Raw genomic sequence first — 20,510 nt, 5'->3', positions numbered from 1 at the left:
CTGTAATATCTTTTTATTTGTCAAAGAATTTAACTTCCAAAAAAATCTACAACCACAAGAGTTAAATTACTACAAACACACCTACAGATATATTGATGACCTTATTACAATTAATAATTTTGGTAAAATTGAAAACTCCGACATTTATCCGAAGTGTCTTAAACTTAATAAAACTAATAATTCACAAAATAGCATAGACTTTCTAGATCTTCAAATCATTAACTACAAAAAAAATTTTATTTTTTGACAAAACAAGAAACTTCAATTTCAATACTAACAAATTAATAAATTGGAACTCCAACATATCCAAAAAAAGTAATTAACAATACTATAATTAATCAAATACAACGAATTAAAACTATATGCACAGATACAATAGATTTACAACGCGAAATTTTGATCCTTATCAAAATTCTCAAAAATAATCTAATTCCCTTTCAATTTATCAACCATTGCCTTAAAAGAGCAGGCGTTAAATACTCACTCTAAATAATTTAACTGATAGGGATATGATAATTTATTCCTAAACCTGAGAAGGCGGTATAAGTTGGATGACTGTCAGTTGAAAGATTTGTATATAGTGTAATTACTCAATTGTATATATTGTAAAAAGCTAATTTGCCGGTTTGGCTTTAACTTATAACTCGAGTAAAGACGAAACACTTTCGTATTTACGTATTTTTATCAATTATTGTTCATTGAACGGGAGTTGGTTTGTTCCCCTTGAAAAGTCAACTAATTTCCGATCAATGACAATGATTACATGTTTTAATTTTTCCTTTTACAATTGAAATATTATTCTTCGTGATGATTTAACTCCAGTCCCCGTTAAAACATTATTAACATTTTGCTTTCAAATTACTTCAAAACATCTTTCAAAATATAACTTACCAGTATGGATGCACACTTTTAAAATAATTCTACTTTAATTAAACTTAGGAGATAATATAATCAATTAATCAATACTATTTAGGAAATAAATTATTATTATATATATATATATATATACAGTTAAAAGTCGTTAATTTGGACCCCCCATAATCCGGACCTCAAATCTACAAACTTACTGCGCATGCATCGCGCAAGACCTTTACGGCTGCGAATATGTGTGTGTGCATGCCCAAAATACGTTTACGCAGGTATAACGGACGGTATAAGCTAAGCTAAAATTATCTAATTCAGTTAATGTTGCAGATTGTGTTGTTCCTTAATCTTCGAATTGGATCCGGCTTATTATTTTTTGCAGACTGTTAGAGCAATTTTATAAAAGTAAGCTTGAACTTTCGATTATGTCAAATAGAATTTCATATATATATTTACTAATATGTAAAGGATCTACAAAGCGAAAGTATGTTTCGAAGTCCATTAAACAAACAAAAAAAAAAAAAAAAAAGGAATTGCTGCAAAAAAATGGATAAAGGCATATCCTTTGTTTTATCTAACCATTCCGAAATCTGTTTATCAATTTCACGCTGCTCTGCGGCAAAGGGACGCCGCGGCGCGCAATGAATTGGAAGTTGATCTGTCAGCACTATCCTTATCTTCAGGGCAGATGTTTTTATTTTATTTGGCTTATAATTCCTTACTAAATGTAGTATTTCATCTCGATGTACTTCGTCTTTGTACGATTTAAATCAAATTCCTCGTCATTATAATTCGCTTCCGATAGCGAAGAAAGTAAAGTAAACAAATAAATATTAAGCTTTTTTTTTTTTTTGTAAATTTTGATACCCTTTAGATCATAATTGTTCTTTATTTCATAAATTACGTTTTCATATTTTTAATTTTATAATTTCTGCATGCTATCTTACCAGATTTAAACTGATGATCTATAATCCGGAATCGCCGAAGTCCCGACGAGTCCGGATTAACGACTTTTGACTGTATATATAGTTTAATATTCAATAAATTAAATGAGACAGAGTCAGCATTTTTAATAAAACAGGCTTTCTTGTTATATGATTTGCCAAACAATTTTGGGCACATTTAGCCAGGTTTACATATATGATATTTAGTAGGTTAAGAGTATTAAATGCATTTTCAATTTACTGATATTTTCAGCCTGTGATAAATTTGTCAAGGCATAGCTCCAATATAAATTAAAGAGCATTCAAATGAATAACAGAATATACATAAGTGTATAATAGAATATATATGAGTAATGAATTGAGGTACTGATATTGATGAATAACAAAGCCATAATGAAATGAATGAATCAAATATGTACAAAATAAAAATATTAATATGTATTGCAGATACATGCTTATAAGCATTTAATTTTTCCCCCATAGGTTATATAAATAGTTACCATAATTGGCATAATCAGATCTCAGAAGTGCAGATTTACATTGCCTCTTTGGCGCTTGTGGTTTCGATGGCAAAGTAACAGCGTTATCTGTATTTATGCTTTCTTCGGTTGAGACTGGGAACTAGAAGAGAAAACGATCCCAAACTATTTAAAATTGAAAAATTTCATAAAAGCATTTAAAGTATTATATGTAAGATAAAATCATAATAATAATTTTATTATTTTAGTTAATGTGTCTAGTCGAATAGGATAAAAGATAATTTGTAAATTAGTAATTTTATAGTCAAACTCTACTTTTCAAGGATTATCTAATAGGAGAAATTACCATATGAAGCAAATATTTATTTACTTATTTTTGAAATTATGTTGCTAATTTGGCCGTTATCATTTTGCTTTCACTTCTGCAATGAAACATTTCCTATGAAATATTCCCTGAATTATTACACACATATTTACATGCACCTATCACTCTAGAACTAATAGTCTAAAAACTATAAGCCATAAACTTATCAAGCTAAAACTTTAAGCATCAAATTAAATTACTATTACTGATCAATGACGGAATAAATTTCTGAAAACGAGACGTCATGATTACATAAAATGATAATAGAACTTCCATGCAGAATAAAAGTAAGCAGTAAATAACAACCCCAAGAAAATTCTTGAAACTCAAAAGTAAACCGTAACTCCATAAAATATGACATTTTGAGCAAATTTCGGAACCACAGTGGAAAAGTCAAAACGTAAAATGTTACACAACCAAAAACGTAAAACTAAGATTCAAAAGGGAGTCCATCATTGAATCATAACATCATCTTACTTTGACTTTTACAGCTTTAATCTATCACTTACATCTAAGTCTGATTAATTGATAGCGCAATTGCGGTGTTATTTATTACTTTAGCGTCAGGTCCATATTAACACTTTTAGGGGCCCTAAGCATTTAAAAGATTTTGATGTCCCCATATAAATTTAAGGCTCTTCCCCCCAATTCCTTCTCTTTGTCTTTTTTTATCTACACCATAATATTTCATAGTAAAATCGGCAATAGAAAATTTTTGTGGTGTTCCCTTTCCTGAGTTCCTAAGCACCTTTTGGTGTTGCCCCCCTTTTTTTTGATGCCCTAAGAACATCCTTATTTTGCTTAATGGTTAATCCAGCTGCGGCTAGAATCCATTTTCTGCTGTGGTTTGACAAAAAATGCAAAGGAGTGATAATGAATATAATGTATCAGAACTATATATTGCTTTGTGGGTGTAATACAAATTTCTTTTTCTGTAGTGTAAAAGGGTGAATTATTTATAAAATCGCTACATATGCATTACGATGTATGATATAGGTTACCAATATATGCATCAAAACTGGCATAGGATTGCATAAGAGATTTACCTTGAACGTTCCATCAGGATTTCTGAGAGTTTTATTGCCGGGCAGAAGGGAATGTGCTCTAGGCGGAGGTGGAGGTTTTGGTGGCCTATGAGGTGGCACTGCACCATTCTTTGAGCTTCCAGAAGTAAGAGTGCTAGCTTGCGATGCCAGTGAAGAGCGAGAAGGTGTTGGAGAAGTTGTACTGCTAGGTGCTTTCATACCTTCTGATCCCTAAAAGTATAATGAAATACACGCTAAAGCATTAAATTCAGTAACAGTAAATTAGGTGAAATTTAATAAATGAATTATATTTAATCAAAAATCTTTAGTTCAGCTTTATTTAGGGCAGCAGTTCTTAGACTGAGGTGCACAAACTCTTGGAATCCGAGAGTTATTAATCTAAAATCTGCGAAATTTTTTCCAAATAAAATTTTAATTTTTTTATTTTGTTGCTTTATGGAATATATAAATATATATTTATAGTTAAAAAATTATAAAGCTCTATTAATCTGTCAGCAGAATCCAACTGCTGGAATTTCTCTTTCATTCACAAATTTAGTCAAATCCTTTCCATCATGTTTGATTCTCCGGCCAATGTTCATGTTAAAAGTTCACACACACGTTGGCTAGTTAAAATAACAGGTCAAATAGCCTAGTGATCATTTGAATATACTACTGGTATCAATATGAACCTGCTGACTGACATTATTTTGTTAAAATTTAGCCCAGAAAGGGATAATATGGTTGACTAAATTACTTGGATTACGGCAAAGCAATTTAATAACCACAGAAAGAGATAAACAGTTGACTAGATTACTTAAAATACGCAAAACATCATAAATAAAGCAATCAAATAATAAAGCAATTTAATAACCACAGAAAGAGATAATATGGTTGACTAGATTACTTGGAATACGACAAAACATAATTTTATAACCCAGAAAGATATAATAGAGTTGTCTAGATTATTTGGGTTATGGCAAAGCAGTTTTATTAGTCCAGAAAGAGATATAGACTAGATTACTTGGATTATGGCAAAGAAATTTAATAACCACAGAAAGAGATAATACGGTTAATTAGATTACTTGGGCAAAACAATTTTATAACCCAGAAAGCGATAATATGGTTGACTAGATTACTTGGGCTACGGCAAAGCAATTTTATAACCCTAAAAAGAAATAATATGGTTGACTAGATTACTTGGGTTATAGCAAACCATAAAAGGTTCTATCTGCCTACGCATTGGGGCATTAAGGAAAGAATGCATTCGTAGAGGACTTTATAAAAGGAATTGACTCGTATCCACTTTACACACATGACGGATATTAAGAAAATTTTAATTCAACAGCCTGTTCGCGTTACTGCTCAACGTCTCAATTTTCTGCTTGGCACCTGGTGACCAGCTCACTAGATGTCATGCGTAATACATTAAAATTGAAAAATAGAAACCAATCGGATTAAGATTATGCCAAATTCAAATGTTTACATCATTGCGTAAAAATACGTAAGTAGAATTTTATAATAAATGCGTATTCTTGTACAGACTATTAGGTTTCTCTGAAGCGAGAAACGAGACAATATCTGCTATGCCCTCATCAGGATTTCAAAACACGAGTCTTGCAAATGTTAGCTGAATATGCTACCGATTCAACCAAGACAACACACACCGGGAATGGAGTAATTCCTTACATTCTATGGAATAATTAGCGATCGTTTACGAATACCTATAATAGTAATACAGAACTCCTCGATTGTGTTGTTAGTCAAGAAGCGTTAAAAAATCCTCAAACTTTTCAAAAACTACGCATACTGAGTACCGGTACAAACAAGCTTAACGTTTTGAAAAAATAACAAAATGTTAAAAAGGCTAGATGTTATTTAGAGAGATGGTATCCGATTCTAATAACAAAAAAAGGAATTTTGTTTCATGTGAAGCGTCTCTTTCTGGCATGCAACAAAATCTGCAAAATTTTGCATGTAACAGAAAGTTTAATGTACCTGCTGAAAAAGTAAAGTTTACTACAAATGTTACATTTTATTTAATTATGGCAAAGCACTCGAGGGCTATCTGCCTAAGGGAAGGGTTGCCTCCATAGGGGCTTCCTAAGGGAAACTGGCTCATATACACGTTACACATGGGTACCATGCAGCCAGCTCGTTCGCCGGGATTCGAAACCGAGATTGAACTACCAGTGTTCAGCGACTTATCGCTTCGGCCGCTAACAAATGCTAGGTGAAAAGGATCAAAGAATTTTAATTTATCTCATTAACTAACCAAAGTATTGAATAAAAATTAATTGAGCATGTAAAAGTATTTCTTTATATTCACTAAGTCTATATGAGAGTACATATATCTACAACAACATTAATTAGATAACTTATGGTCGGCATGGATTCCGAGGCAAAGTATGTAAAATTTTTTGGTTTAAAAATGACTTGCGATTCGAACAACTAATATAACACTATTTTCCTATTTACGCAGTTTATTATAAAAGAGTTTAATGCATGAAAAGTCGTTTGGACACACTGATGCATTAACTGAGAATGTCTATATGCCCCCAAAATGTGAAGACAATGTTGGAAGAGGTTGTTCCGATAATGAACTACATCAAGGCTTATTCAACTAAATTCTCAGATTATTATGGTTCGACGAAGACTCCCCCTCCCCATACAGAAACTGAGTAGCTTTCCCAGAAGGAATACTGAAATTGTAGTTTTTAACTTCCGGATGAAGCAATAGTGATTTCACTTGGGTTTTAATGGTGGCATATTTGTTCAACTTAAGGTTAACAGTGAACGTCGATGCATAATTTTGTAATTTATGATGAAAGTATAAGCACTAATAAATAATCGTATATTTCGGAGTATAATGTATATCTATAATTCCAAACAACATTTTTTTAAAAACTTTTTAGGTATATTCGCCGTATAATGCGCACCCTTTTCTTTACGATGAACCATAGAAGGTACATATGCGATGCTCTTGTTTTTTGAGGTCATTCATTCGACGATTTTTCACAGCTTTCGAGCAATGGTACACTGAACTGACAATGGGTAAGATGAACAATATGTGTTTGATTGATATGAAAGGCACAAAACAGTTTACATAAAACAACAAACCACAGGAAAAAAAGCGCACGAAAAGTCTCACCGTAGTGCTTTCCAGCTTAGCGAGACGGTGCAAAAATTAAAACCCAATGTTATTTTTAAAAGAAAGACGGTGCCAAAATGTAATTTCCCAAATGGTGTTTTGATTCATGTTCACGAGAAAGGATAGATGGACGAAAAAGGTGTGAAATTGTAGATAAGAAATGTTTAAGAAATTGTGGATAAGTAGTACAGATAATGGCTGTTATTCCAGCGAATTAACGCCATTAGTTCAGCCTTTAGACGTATGTAACAATAAAACATTTCAAGAAAATTTGAAACCACAGCGAAATACCTGGATGTTAGAAGGTGAAAAAACATTCACAAAAGGAGGGGAATACCAGTCTAGGAATCGTGTATGAGTGGGTAATAAAAGCATAGGATGAAATTAAACCTGACGTAATTCAAAATCTAATAATCTAGCTACGGAAGACGAATATGACGAATTTTTCATATTTATCCGATAACGAAAATTTTTAAGTTTCAATTATTTGTTGAAAATTTTTAGATTTTTAAAAGAAAGCTAAGTCATTTCTTTTAACAGGACTTAGGCACACGTAGAAATATATATTTTTGTATGCTCATCTTTTCCTGATTTTTAAATCCATCAGTTTTATATCCGGCTTATAACGCGCATCCCTAAATTTCGATAATTTTGGACAATATTTCAGTTTTTAGCAATATCTGAGGATGAAATATCCCTTTGAATGATTGATTATTTATTACGCACCTAACAAATCTGAAAGTTTCAGACTCAATTTCTCTTCCCTGAAGTCAGAAAAAGCTTGAACAGGGATTTAATTTCATTGTCCATGAAATCGAAAAGCTTGACTTCTTCTGAATATGATCAACTTGCAGAATTCTGAATGAACTTGTTAGCGTGCTGAGTAACAGTTCCGATATTCACTTTTGCGAGAGAAATATACACCCAGAATTTGCAGCGATAGGTATGAAAGCAATTACTTTACTCCTGAAGAATATACTTGTGGAAAAGACCCACATAAAATTTACAAAAACTGACTTGGCAAGAAAGTAATTTTGGTTTGCACAAATAGAGAGCGTTATGTTCGTTTTCTTATTCTTCTGTCAACCTTATAATTTTTTTTTTTTTTTTTCTTCTTCTTTAGAGATTTGGCAGCTGACACTTTTAGGTAGCTATAGAAACAAATTCCGTGTATTTTTATTCACAACTGTTAGTTTACGGTCAATTTTAACAGGAAGTGCAAAAATAACATTTTCGGTATTTTTTATTTCCATAAAGGCAAGAGAGCGGTCGAGGCTTGCAAAGAGATATGTGAAGTTTACAGTGAAGATTGCTTAACAGAACGCATGTGTCAGTGCTTAACAGAGCGCATGCGTCAGAATTGGTTTAAAAAATTTCGATCTGGAGACACTTTACTTGAAGATGATCAACGTTCTGGTCCACCTTCTGAAGTTGATGATGACAAAATTAAAGCCATAACTGAATCGAATCGTCATATAACTGTGCGACAGCTTGAAAAAGGTTAAACATATCACACATAACAAATGAAAATTACATAAGATTCCTCGGACTCGTTAAGAAGCTCGATATTTTTGTTCCTCAAGAATTGAAAGAAATTTCCTTAACACAGCGAATCAATATTTGCGATACGCATTTTAAACTTAAAGCAGTCGACTCTTTTTTGAAACAAATTACCATTGTTGATAAAAAGTGAATCGTGTACAATAACATCAATCGAAAAAAGATCTTGGTCCAAGCATGATGAATGAGCACACATCATATCGAAAGCTAAATTACATCAATAAAACATCATGCTGTCAATTTGGTTAGATAACAAAGGTGTGTATTTTGAGTCTGGTCCAATCAACCAAACGATCAAGTCAGATGTGTACTCCCAACAACTTATGAAACAGAAGCAATCAAAGAGAAAAGGCCGGAATTGGTAAATCGCAAAGGAATCATGTTCCACCACGAAAATGGAAAGCCTCGCACATATTTAACAACACGGACGAATTTATTGGAGCTTGCTTGGGAAGTGATGTCCCATCCTTCATATAGCTCCGACCTTGCAGCACCGGATTATCATTTACTTGGAAGTTTACAAAACTTCTTATATGATAAAAATTTTAATAACGACGATAACCTCAAATCGCACTTGGTTGAACTTTTTTGCTGATCAAGATCAGAAGTTCTAGATACCAGAAAGATGGCAAAAAGGCATCGAGCAGAATAAGAGATATATGGCTGGATTAAAGTTAATTTTTTCTTACAGAAAAATTAATGAATATTTATAATTAGACATCTCATGATTTTAACGCTTGCTAATTTAAATCAATCGCATTAAAAATAGAAAAAAAAATATTCTTACGAACTGTAATTGTTGCTATTAAATCGCTTATTTTATTACTCAATAAACTTACAGATCAAATTTGAAAGCATCTTAGGCTTTACCGAATTGCAGTTATTCCCGGCAGCGGCAAAACATTGCTTTCACAGAGCCGAGATTGTTAATTAAAATCGAAAGATAAATATCTTATATTTTTCTGAATGGCAACAGTCTCCCGCGCTGTTGTTTGATGTTTATTCCGTAGTGTTGCCACTGCTCGCTTTCAAACCGTTATGTTTGTTAATGAAAAATTCATCAAAGTTTTACAAAATACAAAATAAATAATAAAACAAATTCGATCTTCCAGGTTGCACATGGTCGTGTGGAGGACTACGTTTTTCAAAATTTGATGGCTCTAGATACCACCGTTTTTTCACAATGTGAGGAACACGCATACATATATGTAGATTCCTCATTATTTAATTTCTCTAAAAATAATACAGGGCGTAATATTTGGCCACAATTTGAAAAGTGATACTCCGTTTATATTTATTCAACGCAAAATGCCGTTTCGAGACTAATACCTCATTCGGAAGTAACGTCCCTTTGGAGCTAAAAATAGATCATGCATGAAACACTTCATTATGATCATAAATCATTAGACTGCTTTGGGAGCAAAAACTAGTTCCAGACTTCTAACAGACGCTGAGTCTGAAATGCACAACGCTTTGAAAAAGGTTTAAAACAAATCATTTTATTTAACAGAACTTAGAATGCAAATGCAGTTCTTGTGTCTTCCAGCCAAATGGCCACCACTTGTGGCAATGTAACTCAGAGTCACAGTCAAATAAAAAATTTAAATCTTAACCTAGTAGTGAAAGACTATATAATTTAATTTAAATCTAAGTTGGCTCAGAACTTCTCACCGGTGTAACAATTTAAGTAACGGCAACCAAAATGCAAAGCCGAATAAATAGTTTTATCAGAGCTGGCAAAAATAAGTAACGTGGCCTCCAGAGGCAGAAACACGTTCTGTCTAACGATCAAAAAACCTCAGTTTAAATGCTGTCTAACTCATTTACGTTTCTGGTGGGGAAATGGAAAAGAGAAATTATAGTATAGGTTGAAATTATAAATAGCTGGTTAATGCAAAAGTTAATAATTAATGCAATAGTAACTTTACAAATCGTCAAGATCCCTTTCAGACCTAAAGACCACAGTTTTATTATTTGCATTTTGGCGGTTTACGTATTTGCTCTTAATGAAATAAGAAACATTTACTGAATGCAAAACAAAACTTTAAATTTAAGATATAAAAATATTATTAAATTTGATTAAAAAATATAATGAGTTTTTAAAATGTTAAATATTTCTGTAAAATTTTTTTGGGGGTTTATTTGATTATGGGCAAAGCGCTCGAGGGTTATTTGTCTAAGATGAGCGACGCCTTCGCGGAGGACTTTCTAAAGGAAACTAGCTCGTGCATACATTATACATAGGGAGATCCATAAAAACGTTCATGCAACCAGCCTGTTCGCGTGATTCGAACCTCGGACTGAGCTACCGGCGGTCAGCGACTTTACCGCTCAGCCGATGGTGGCCCTCTGTAAAATTGATAAAGTATTTAAACAAAATATTTTTAAAAGATTGATACCTGTAAGTTGGATAATAAAAAATTTATAAATTAGGGTAATATGACTAAGCTCTTTCCATAGATGTAGACTGCAAAGTGTTAGGGGAGATGGCGCCCTTATTTCCAGTATTACTACTGTGCTCAGGGCTGGTCGCCACTACTCTCGCTTTCAACTCGTAGAGTCTAATCACAAATTCATTAAAGTTTTACAACATATGAAATATAAAATTCAAAATTATAAATTCGGGCTTCCAGGTGCACACGTTCGGGTGGAGGACTACGTTATTCAAAACTGGATGGCTCTCGGCACTATCGTTTTTCACAGTGCGAGGAGCATGCCTACATTACATGCAGATTATTCATTATTTAAATTCTTTAAAAATAATACATGGCAATAATATTTGGTGACCCAACAATTTGAAAAGTGATACTGCCGTTTATAGCTAACGATGTACAAGTCAAATTCTGTTTCGAGACTAACATCCCTTTTGGGTTAATGCCGTTTTGAGCTAAAACCTTGGACGGTTATTCGAATATGACAACGTACACGAGGGCTATCTGCCTGAGAGGAAGGATGCTTTCGTAGAGGGCTTTCTAAAGGAAACTGCCTTGTCTTCAAGTTCCAGGTGGAGAACACCAAACATGCAACCAGCTATTTTGTCTGGATTCAAACCCGGAACGAACTAATAATATTCAACAGTCTTTAAACGCTCAGCAAGTATCCGGGCAAGAAAAATTGGAAGTACGGTCGGGTGAGTAGTCATGATTAACCCTTTAACTGTCAAGTTATTTTGATGATTTGCGTACACAAATTGTCAAATTTTTTTATTGCAAAAACCAAATGTTTAATACAAAATAAAATATACTTAAGTAGTTAAAAATTGATATTTTGACGTACATGGGTAAAATTTTTAAAGTTTTGTAGCCACTGCATATTTTCTTTGAGGCGGCTGTCACTCAACATGGCAGTTGCAAAGTTCGCTTCTAGTGGAGCATTATTTTCTAAAAATGAAAAAAAATTAACTATTTTCTAAAACATAAATAAATATAAGTGAATACCTATTAGTAGTCCAGCAATTCAGTCTTGTGTGGTACAACTGGAAACACTTTTCCAAGCACAAACCAACTCCACAATCACTACACCAGAATCGTGATTCCTTCCTTATCTTTTCCCCATTTTTATCCTTTTTCGAACAACACACTTTGCACTGTCTTGTAGGCTCACGTTTCGCAGGAATAGGAGGAAAATGGGATATAAAATGTCGTTCAGTAAGACGGGCAGGGTTATCTATTGTAGGTCTGCCAACATTCTTTTGTCCAGAAGCTGCATCATCATATTTATGTAAAAGCTCTTCTACAACTTGGATTCGAAATTCTAAAAATGTAATACGTTTCCCAACTACATTTTTATAGAGCAAATATGAGTTCCAGAGTACCTTGTCTAGTAAATGTAAAAAATATCTTTTTATAATATTTTTTCTGACGTTTTCGGATTGTTGGATGAAAGGATATTTCCTGATCACAGCTATCTACACCACCCATAGTTAGACCGTAATTAGAAACAATCTTCAGCTTGAGTATATCGCCATTTTTTATTTTTGAGGCTGACCATGGAAGTATCATGAATACTGCTCATCAAACACACATCCTTCATCTTCGGTTGAAGAATCTAAATCATATAACGTTTCAAAGAACTGGAAGCTATTTTACAACAAAAAGATCCCATGCACCTTGAACCAAATAACCTCTAACCTTTGAAATCTTCAGTAAAGTGCTGTCATCTATTGAAATGAGCGCACATTAACTTTTCCCGAAATACAGTCGGGTTTGACAAGGAGATGAAGCCGAAATAAACGTCTCCCGATATATATTCGGGTATAACAATACGATGCACTCAAAAAAAAAAAAAAAAAAAAAAAAAAAAAAAAAAAAAAATTACCCCGAGTAATACTCGGGCGTGACATTTTCGAACACCAGTGCTGATCTCGGGCATGACAGTTAAAAGGTTAATGATGGGAGATGTATTTATTTACTTTACCTTTTTGATTAAAACTCAATTTCTTTAGATTGAAATCTTGAGTCATTTACATTTAAATAAAACAGAAATGTTTTTTCTGTTATTGCAATGTGTTTAAATTTCGCTTCATATAGTTGTGTCTTTTGATTAAAAAGCACGTGTATGGCCATCTAAGGCACACTCAATATTTAGTTCTAAATGGATTTATTTTTGCTTCTCCAGAAAAAACAAGCATCAAATTTAAAAAAAAAAAGTCTGAGAGTAAATTATTGAATGAATCTTTTATCTCTTTTTTTTTTTTTTCATTTTCTTTTAACCGTTTTGTAATACGTACTTAATTTAAAAAGATGCAATTTTCATGAAGAGCAAATTTCCTTGAATGTATATATTAAGAGCATACATTTTATTAAAATGTGTGACCCAACGGCTTTCAAGCGCATGGTCACAGCAAAACAGTCCAGAAAATGGTAAATGACGCCAGTAAAAAGAAGATTAAATGAAGAAGAAAAAGTCTGTTAAGAAAAACGGTCACTGGCAAAATATACAAGGAAAAACAACGCTTTAAAAGACGATGAAGAGGAGAGATAGTGAAAAGTAAGTATTAACGATGGAGGACAGGAGTTTTGTGAATGTTTTATCTCTTACTTTAGGCTTTTGCATGACTGGTAATCATTTCTTTTTATAATGTGAATAATAAAACATGAACTCATTCTAGCAATAAGTTTTCTATTATAATACAAACACGCATACCTTCAGTGTAATGTTAGTTTTAAAGAAGAAGAATAAAATATTTAAGAAGCTAACAAAACTTGGGTTTATAGCATTTTAGTTATAAATATATGTTGTTGGTTTGTTGGGTTTTTGTTATAATATCAACAAATTTTATTTTGTGGCAAGAATGAAATAAATGTACTGTTGACAATGTAATTTTTTATCTCCTTTTCAACCCAAATTCATAAACGTTCCCTTATTTTAAATGAAATTAGAAAATATAATTTAAAAAATCGATATGATAAGTAAGCTAATGAGATAATGATTAATACTATGGCAAATAAAGTAACGACTATGATATTACAAAATTTAATATCAGTGATGACAATGCAAGATTTAATAGTGAAGAAATTTTGTAAATACAAATATATTTCTATGCTTTCACTCCTATATAAAAAAAAGAATTCAGATATTTTAAGCTAAAAAATTACGGAAATTTATAAGCTAGTTTAGGTAATTCATACATACGAATCAAAGTGCTTCATCTGATATGTTGAGAAATTCTGCATACACGAAGAATTATGCAATAGATATTAAAAGTAGTAAATGACTTAGGCTGTATTTATTTTGACCACATTCATTAAAGCTATATTTTTAATGACTGAAATTGCTGTAAGGCTATATTTATGGTGACTGAATTTGCTATATTTATTTAAGGTTATATAAGGTACTGAATTTGTTATATTTATGACGACTATATTTTTCAGCAGATTATGAATGAGCTACGGATTACCTAATATTTAAAATTATTAGGAAAATGGGAGGGAAAAATGCAAGAAATTTTACAGGTTCAATAAAATGTGTTTTCCAACAAGCTGTGATTTGCAGATTTATAAAGCATGAGGAAATATTTCATGATAGATGTAACTAATATTTTATCATTCCGTCAACAGGCAATTTTTTTGATATATTACATTCAGATGTTTTAGTTAAAAATGGATATTGTAATAGCTTTTCATTTTTAAAGAAATTTTAGTTTCTTTTTTTGCGTTGCATTTAAAATTCACTTTTTTTTTTTTTTTTTTTTTTTGAAAGGAAGCATTTAAGATGCAGTAGAACGGGAGATGTTGCTCTTGCTTCAATTTTCAAAAGATGCATCGGATGCGAAAGATTTTGGATTATTTAGTTATTTCACATGGAATTCACTTTTAGCACTATTATCTGATATGTAGTTTATGGTATTTTAAAAAAATCTAATTTTGTTTCTATGATAAAAGAGGGAATGAAAAATTATCCTTTTTAAAACATTTCTTAATACAAAGTTCTGAGAAATTACAGATTCATAGTGCTTAAAATCAAAACTTAAGTACGAAGAAATAAAGTTTTAAATTTATGAATTATTTTTCTTTTATAATTACTATTGAAAAAATAAGGATATTTAGAATAAAATATTTGAAACTCGGTGAAAATAAAATTATTTAAAATCCTCTTAACCAGGATCAAATATTATTAATCACAGACATTTTCTTTTTATTTAGAAAAATCATTCACCTTATTTGGTACTCTTCTGTTATCGGGACCGAACTCAGAAATATATGTACATATGGGCATGTATGCATGTGCTCTTGTATTTTTTACATGTACGTACATATGTATATGTATGCACACATACGCACACGCATACACACGTGCATCCATCCATACATTTATGAATCTGGTTCCGATAACAGAAAAGTAGCAATTATTATATACGAAATTTTGGTCTTACCTCCGAATCTTCTGTTGGTTGTATCTGTGGCTGGATATATTCATAATTGGCCTCCGGTTTCAAATCTTGTGCTGGGGACATAGTATCAGAATAGTAACTTCCATAATCACTGGATACGCTATTTCTTAGAGACAAGTCATCGGCACTTGCTGTAAAAGATGACACGGAACTTGTATTCGTAGAATCAAATCCTGGATTTACTGTTACAGATTTATTCTCTAGGTCCATCGGATGGATTATCTCCAATTTGGCTCGTGGTCTTTCGAAATGATCATTGTACTTCCATGCTTTGCCAGTAGGATCGAAAGTCCCTTTAGATTCAGAATCTTTTCCCTTTTTGAGCAGTTTTTTCAGAGAAAATTTTTTTCTTGCTCTGACACCATCTTCAGCATAACCCATAGCGATCATTTTGCATTTCGAATATTGTGTGAGAAGGAAAGAACCTTTTGACTTCGAATATTTAGATTGGCCATCACTGTCACCATGTAAATTCCATGATGCATATCCAGTCTCAGTATCTTGAGATGATGTTGAAGTAGTAGATGATGCTGAAGAAAATGCAGCAGTTTCTCCTCTGAAAGTCGAAAAACTGTGTGGAATATCCGAGGAAGTTGGAGATGTTCTTCCTGTACAGCTTGGTGGATCTTCTAATGGGGGATCAGGAATTTTAGGTGGTGCAGGGGCTTGTCTTTTACCGTTGGTATGCCGAACCTGTTCAAGTTCCATAGCCAATGCTGCCAATTTAGATTCTCGCCCAGGGCTAGACTTTCCACTGTATTCACCATCTTGAACTTTTGATTCTTTATTGTTCACTTCATTATATATGTTACTTTCCGCATAGTGATCTACTAAAATTATTGATCTCGAAGAATCATCTGGAAGTGTAGAAAAACTCGTAGATGAAAAGTATTCAACACTTTGAGGACTACTTTTTACAAAAGCTTGTGTGTCGTGTGTTGCAATATTTTCTTGTGAATTAGTCACAGCATAAGTTTGAGAACAAGGGCGTTGTTTAGAAGGTTTTGCGGGTATTTTAGGTTTCATTTTATTCACTACGAAAGATTTGATACCTTTTTCCGTTTTAGATGTTTTTTCAATTTTAGTTTCAAGCTTTTCATTCTGCTTTTCTTCCAAAATTTGATTTTGTTTGCATTGCTCCGAGTTGTCATCATTGTTTACAATAGTATTTATCGAACGAGATGATTCGCTTTTACTCAGCTCGTCTGAGGATGATGAAGATGATGAATTACTTCTAGACACAAATAAATCTGAAGCGGGTCCATAAATTGCACTTGGTTTGGAAGCATTATCATTTGAAACAATACCATGCAGAAAGGAAGTTCGAGGTTCAACATTCACTGTAATGCTTTCAGGTTCTTCAGTTAAACTATCTGTTTCAGCAGAAATGATTTCTGTCGTACTGATTACATTTTTCACTGCATCGATATTTACTGGCGCTTCGTGATTCGTATCAGGATTTTCTGATGATTCATTCTGTGTTTTCCCGTCTAGTGAGGTTGAAATTTCAGAATCTGATTCACTTTCTCTCATTTTATGGCGATTTGTTAATGAGGTATTGATTGCTTGCAATATTTGCATTGCCGATTCATTACCTTCCCACTCTGCATTTCTTCTTTTATTTTCTTGCTGCCAGGCACTTTCCCCGCCATCAGAAAACATTACCGGATCGTCCGGCTGCTTGGTTTCACCACGCTCTTCGATGTTTGGAGTACTAACAACGCGAGAAGGTGGTAGTGCTCCATTTATAAACTCCGTGCTATTTTTGACATCTTCGGAGATCGTAGCCTCTCCAACTCCAACGACTGTAACCTCTTGCGAACGTGCCGCATGGTTCGTTTTATCGCTCTTTATTGCGACTTTTATTGAACCATTTTTGTCTTTTATTGAGATATGTTCAATGTTTCGATTGCTTGCTTCCGCATTTACGTTTGTTTCGTCCGTGAAATGATTACTGTTATTTTCCACAGAGCTCTCTGCCTCATTGGTATAGTTTTTCTTTTTGTTTTCATCGATGTTTTCTTCATTTTTCTTAAGGCAAATTTCAATCTTATTAAACGAGGAACTTAATGGTTCTTCATTTATGAGGACTTTAGTACTCGGCATTTCGTGACTCGTAGTTTTACATTCCTGTTCTTTATAGGATTTAGATGTAGTTTGACCATTTGATTTATTAGTCGTGGAGTCATCACTTATTTTGCTACTGCAGTTTAATTTTTTGGTTATTGATTTGTTGGAGATTTTTTCAGTCCGTTTCACTTCTTTACTACTTTTATCAATACAGGGATTTTCTTTTTGCAGAAGGTTGGCGTTATCAGAATTGAATTCTGTATTTTTTTGGGTCATTTTCGAAAAGGCGCGGTCATCTTCCGTTTCATCCAAACTATCTAATGCATTTTCGGTTTCTCCATCTGAGGAAGCCATTTCCCATTCTAATTCTTCTGGGCTAAAATCTCTACCTCCATAACCTATCACCAGTGGTTCTTCATTAAAGCCCACATTGCTGCTGCGACGGCTTTGGACACTGCTATCATCCGGCGAAGAAATACTTTTTTTCAGTATACTATGCAAAGAGTGGTTAAACTCCTGAGGTACATCTTCGCTTTTACTTTTCGTAAATTTAGACTGAGTTTGTTTCTGATTTGAAATATTTTCTTTACTCGCATTTTCAATTTCCGATGTATATCGACTCACCAGGCCTTTACTGCTTTTATTTTCTGTCATTTCTATTTTTTCTTCATTTTTATTGCTCACTTTATAGTCATTCCTTTCAGCATTACCATTGCTCAGATGAATTCCATTTTGATATTTGCAGCCTTTTTGTACATTTAATGTGCTTTCAGATTGGGAGCCTGATATTTTCTTTAGGTGACCATTTACTTGCTTTTGGGAAGAGTCATCGACAGAATGAGGCACATGCCCGTTGCTTATTTTCGATTCATGAGTATTTTTCTTTTCAGTTCCGTTCGAAGCTTTGTTGATTGTCAGAAGACGCCCTTGAAAACCAGTTTCAAGCTTAAAAGGTTGAGAATTTTTACTGTTTCTTTCAGATATTAGTGACTTCCATGTGGTATGTGGTGTAGTAGTATTACGAGATGTATATATATTTGCCGACTGAGAGACATATCTTTCATTCAGATTCTCGCTTTCATCCTGCTGCAGATTTTCATTATGCGTTCCATTGTCGCTGTTTTCGTGGTCTCCAACGGACTTGAAACAATTTGAACAAAGGTCTTTCTTCCAAGCATTTTGTACAAAATTCTGACAAATAACAGACATTTTGATGCTTAGATTCCTTTTAAATTGACTTCATCATTCACACTTTCTGCAATGAAAAAAAAGTCAATATTAGTATCGAATAAGATGAGTACAAAATTACAACCTTTTTTTTGTGCAATACGCAAAAATAAGACTCAAAACAGAAGATAAGGTATTTAAAGATTTCTGTCACAAATGACAATTAAGATATACAGGTCGCTTTATAAATAAATTTTTAACAAACTTAGCAAGAACTGGTAATTAAAAGTGAAACCCAGAAGGGGTATTTTCAAGGAAACAATGTAATCCAGGATCTCGTTTCTATGAAAAAGATGCAACCAGGTATTTAAGGGTGCATGAGTGATTTCTAAAATTAGTTGATTTATTTGATCAGATATGCCGTGAGAGCAATCTGTTTAAGGCGAATGCTTTCGGGGAGGACTTTTTAAAGGAATTTGGTTCGTATTCACGTTCGCGTGAGGAAAACGTGCCAATATTATCAGGTTTGATGTCACAATTACTATTATTATTTTCTTGCTGATTATATGAGTAATATAATTATACATATTACATATATTACTATACGAGTTTTTCCATAATATTATTTGCAACAGCATACATACAAATAACTCACACTATTGATAAACAGCAGGAAAACATTCGGCTAGAAATTACTGCCCTTCCAGGATGGATGCTGCACGGCGAATAAGTGTCGTCACGTTCATGCATATAGAAGAATACTCACATATTGAACATTTACTGTCCCTTTCATGTAAAGTATACTAAAGAGATGTTTACTTTTAATTACATGTATGTGGCTTCATATGTTAAAAAGCTATTTGTGAATATATAGGTAAAGCGACTTATGTGTCACCCTGGGATTTATTGTAGCTACTAAAGAGAACGTATATTCGCATATTTTCCCATAGTTCATCGTTATTTAAACTACTTGGCGTTTTCTGTTACAGCTGCGAATTTTATCATGTTTTAATTTTTTGCATCATATACCAAAAACCCATATAGCCTTATAAGTGCTTTTTCGCATTTATTTAAAAATAGGCTACCTTTAAGAATCTGGCCTTAAGATAAGAAAAATACTTAAACTTTTATCAATTACTTAGATTATTACACTTACTTTATTACCGATTAATGGTTTACCATTAGTTGATTATAAAAGTAAGAAAGCTTTAACTTGGATGCCCATTAATGACTCAGCATCAAAACTAAATTTTTATGTTTAAGTCCTATTTATGGGCCGCCCAGACGGTATAGTGGTTAGCGAAGCCTACTGCAGTACCCAAGGGCCTAGGTTTGAATCTCGCAGAAGGCATGGATGTTTGTATAGTGCCCATGCGGCATGGTGGCACTCTAAGTATACGGCGAGCCGAAAGTCCTCTCGAGTGGTTGGTGATAAGGAAAGAGGGGTGAGAGATCCTAGGACCAGTCTCCCTGAGGTGCTCTACATCAAAACTGAGTGAAGTCGTACTGTCACCTGTACGATGCTCAATGCTCTTGCCAACAACAGGCGCAGTGTTGCTCTTCTTGCCACGAAGAATTTTGTGGGCTTGTTCTGATGTTACTGTCAGACAAGTGAAGTAAGTCAAAACACAAAGCAACAGTCGTATTTATGATAAAACTCAAACGGTTTACTGCTCACATAAGGGGTAGTTTCTGAAGCTATTTTCTAAGGATTAAGTCAGATTACTTATTACGGAAAAACACTCTAGGGCTGTCAAAGGAATGCATACGTATAAGATGTTCTAAAAGAAAAACTCGTACGCACACAGTATATAACGGCAAAACATGCAAAAAATTGAAACCATTATGAAGCCAGCTCATTTCGCAAACAATTGATCTACACACAAAACTACCATATCCAAAAGTATTAACTACTCAGCCAGTTGTAGGTAATCTGGATTTCCAGACTTAAAAGTAATAAAGGTATTCCTAATTCTTATTTATGTAACTTAAAA

The 20,510-nt window shown here is 33.2% G+C and overlaps 1 protein-coding gene across 3 annotated transcripts in view; it reads right to left on the bottom strand.

The window, feature by feature from the left end:
• LOC118192455 (uncharacterized) overlaps positions 1–20,510 on the bottom strand; it is a 178,961-nt gene that overhangs the window by 23,629 nt on the left and 134,822 nt on the right. For all 3 annotated transcript variants that reach the window (XM_035363430.2, XM_035363429.2, XM_085826010.1), the window contains 3 exons: positions 15,262–18,604; positions 3,698–3,907; positions 2,309–2,429 (listed from right to left, as the gene is read on the bottom strand). In XM_035363430.2, coding sequence (XP_035219321.1) covers positions 2,309–2,429; positions 3,698–3,907; positions 15,262–18,558 — 3,628 coding nt within the window. In that variant the 5' untranslated portion in view covers positions 18,559–18,604. The remainder of the gene's footprint in view (positions 1–2,308; positions 2,430–3,697; positions 3,908–15,261; positions 18,605–20,510) is intronic.

Source organism: Stegodyphus dumicola, chromosome 1 (assembly GCF_044657685.1).
Source record: "Stegodyphus dumicola isolate Sdum_Otavi_A_Nest chromosome 1, ASM4465768v1".
NCBI lineage: Eukaryota > Metazoa > Arthropoda > Arachnida > Araneae > Eresidae > Stegodyphus > Stegodyphus dumicola.
Note: the sequence above shows the minus strand (reverse complement) of the source record. Positions and strands in the feature narration are given on the sequence as shown.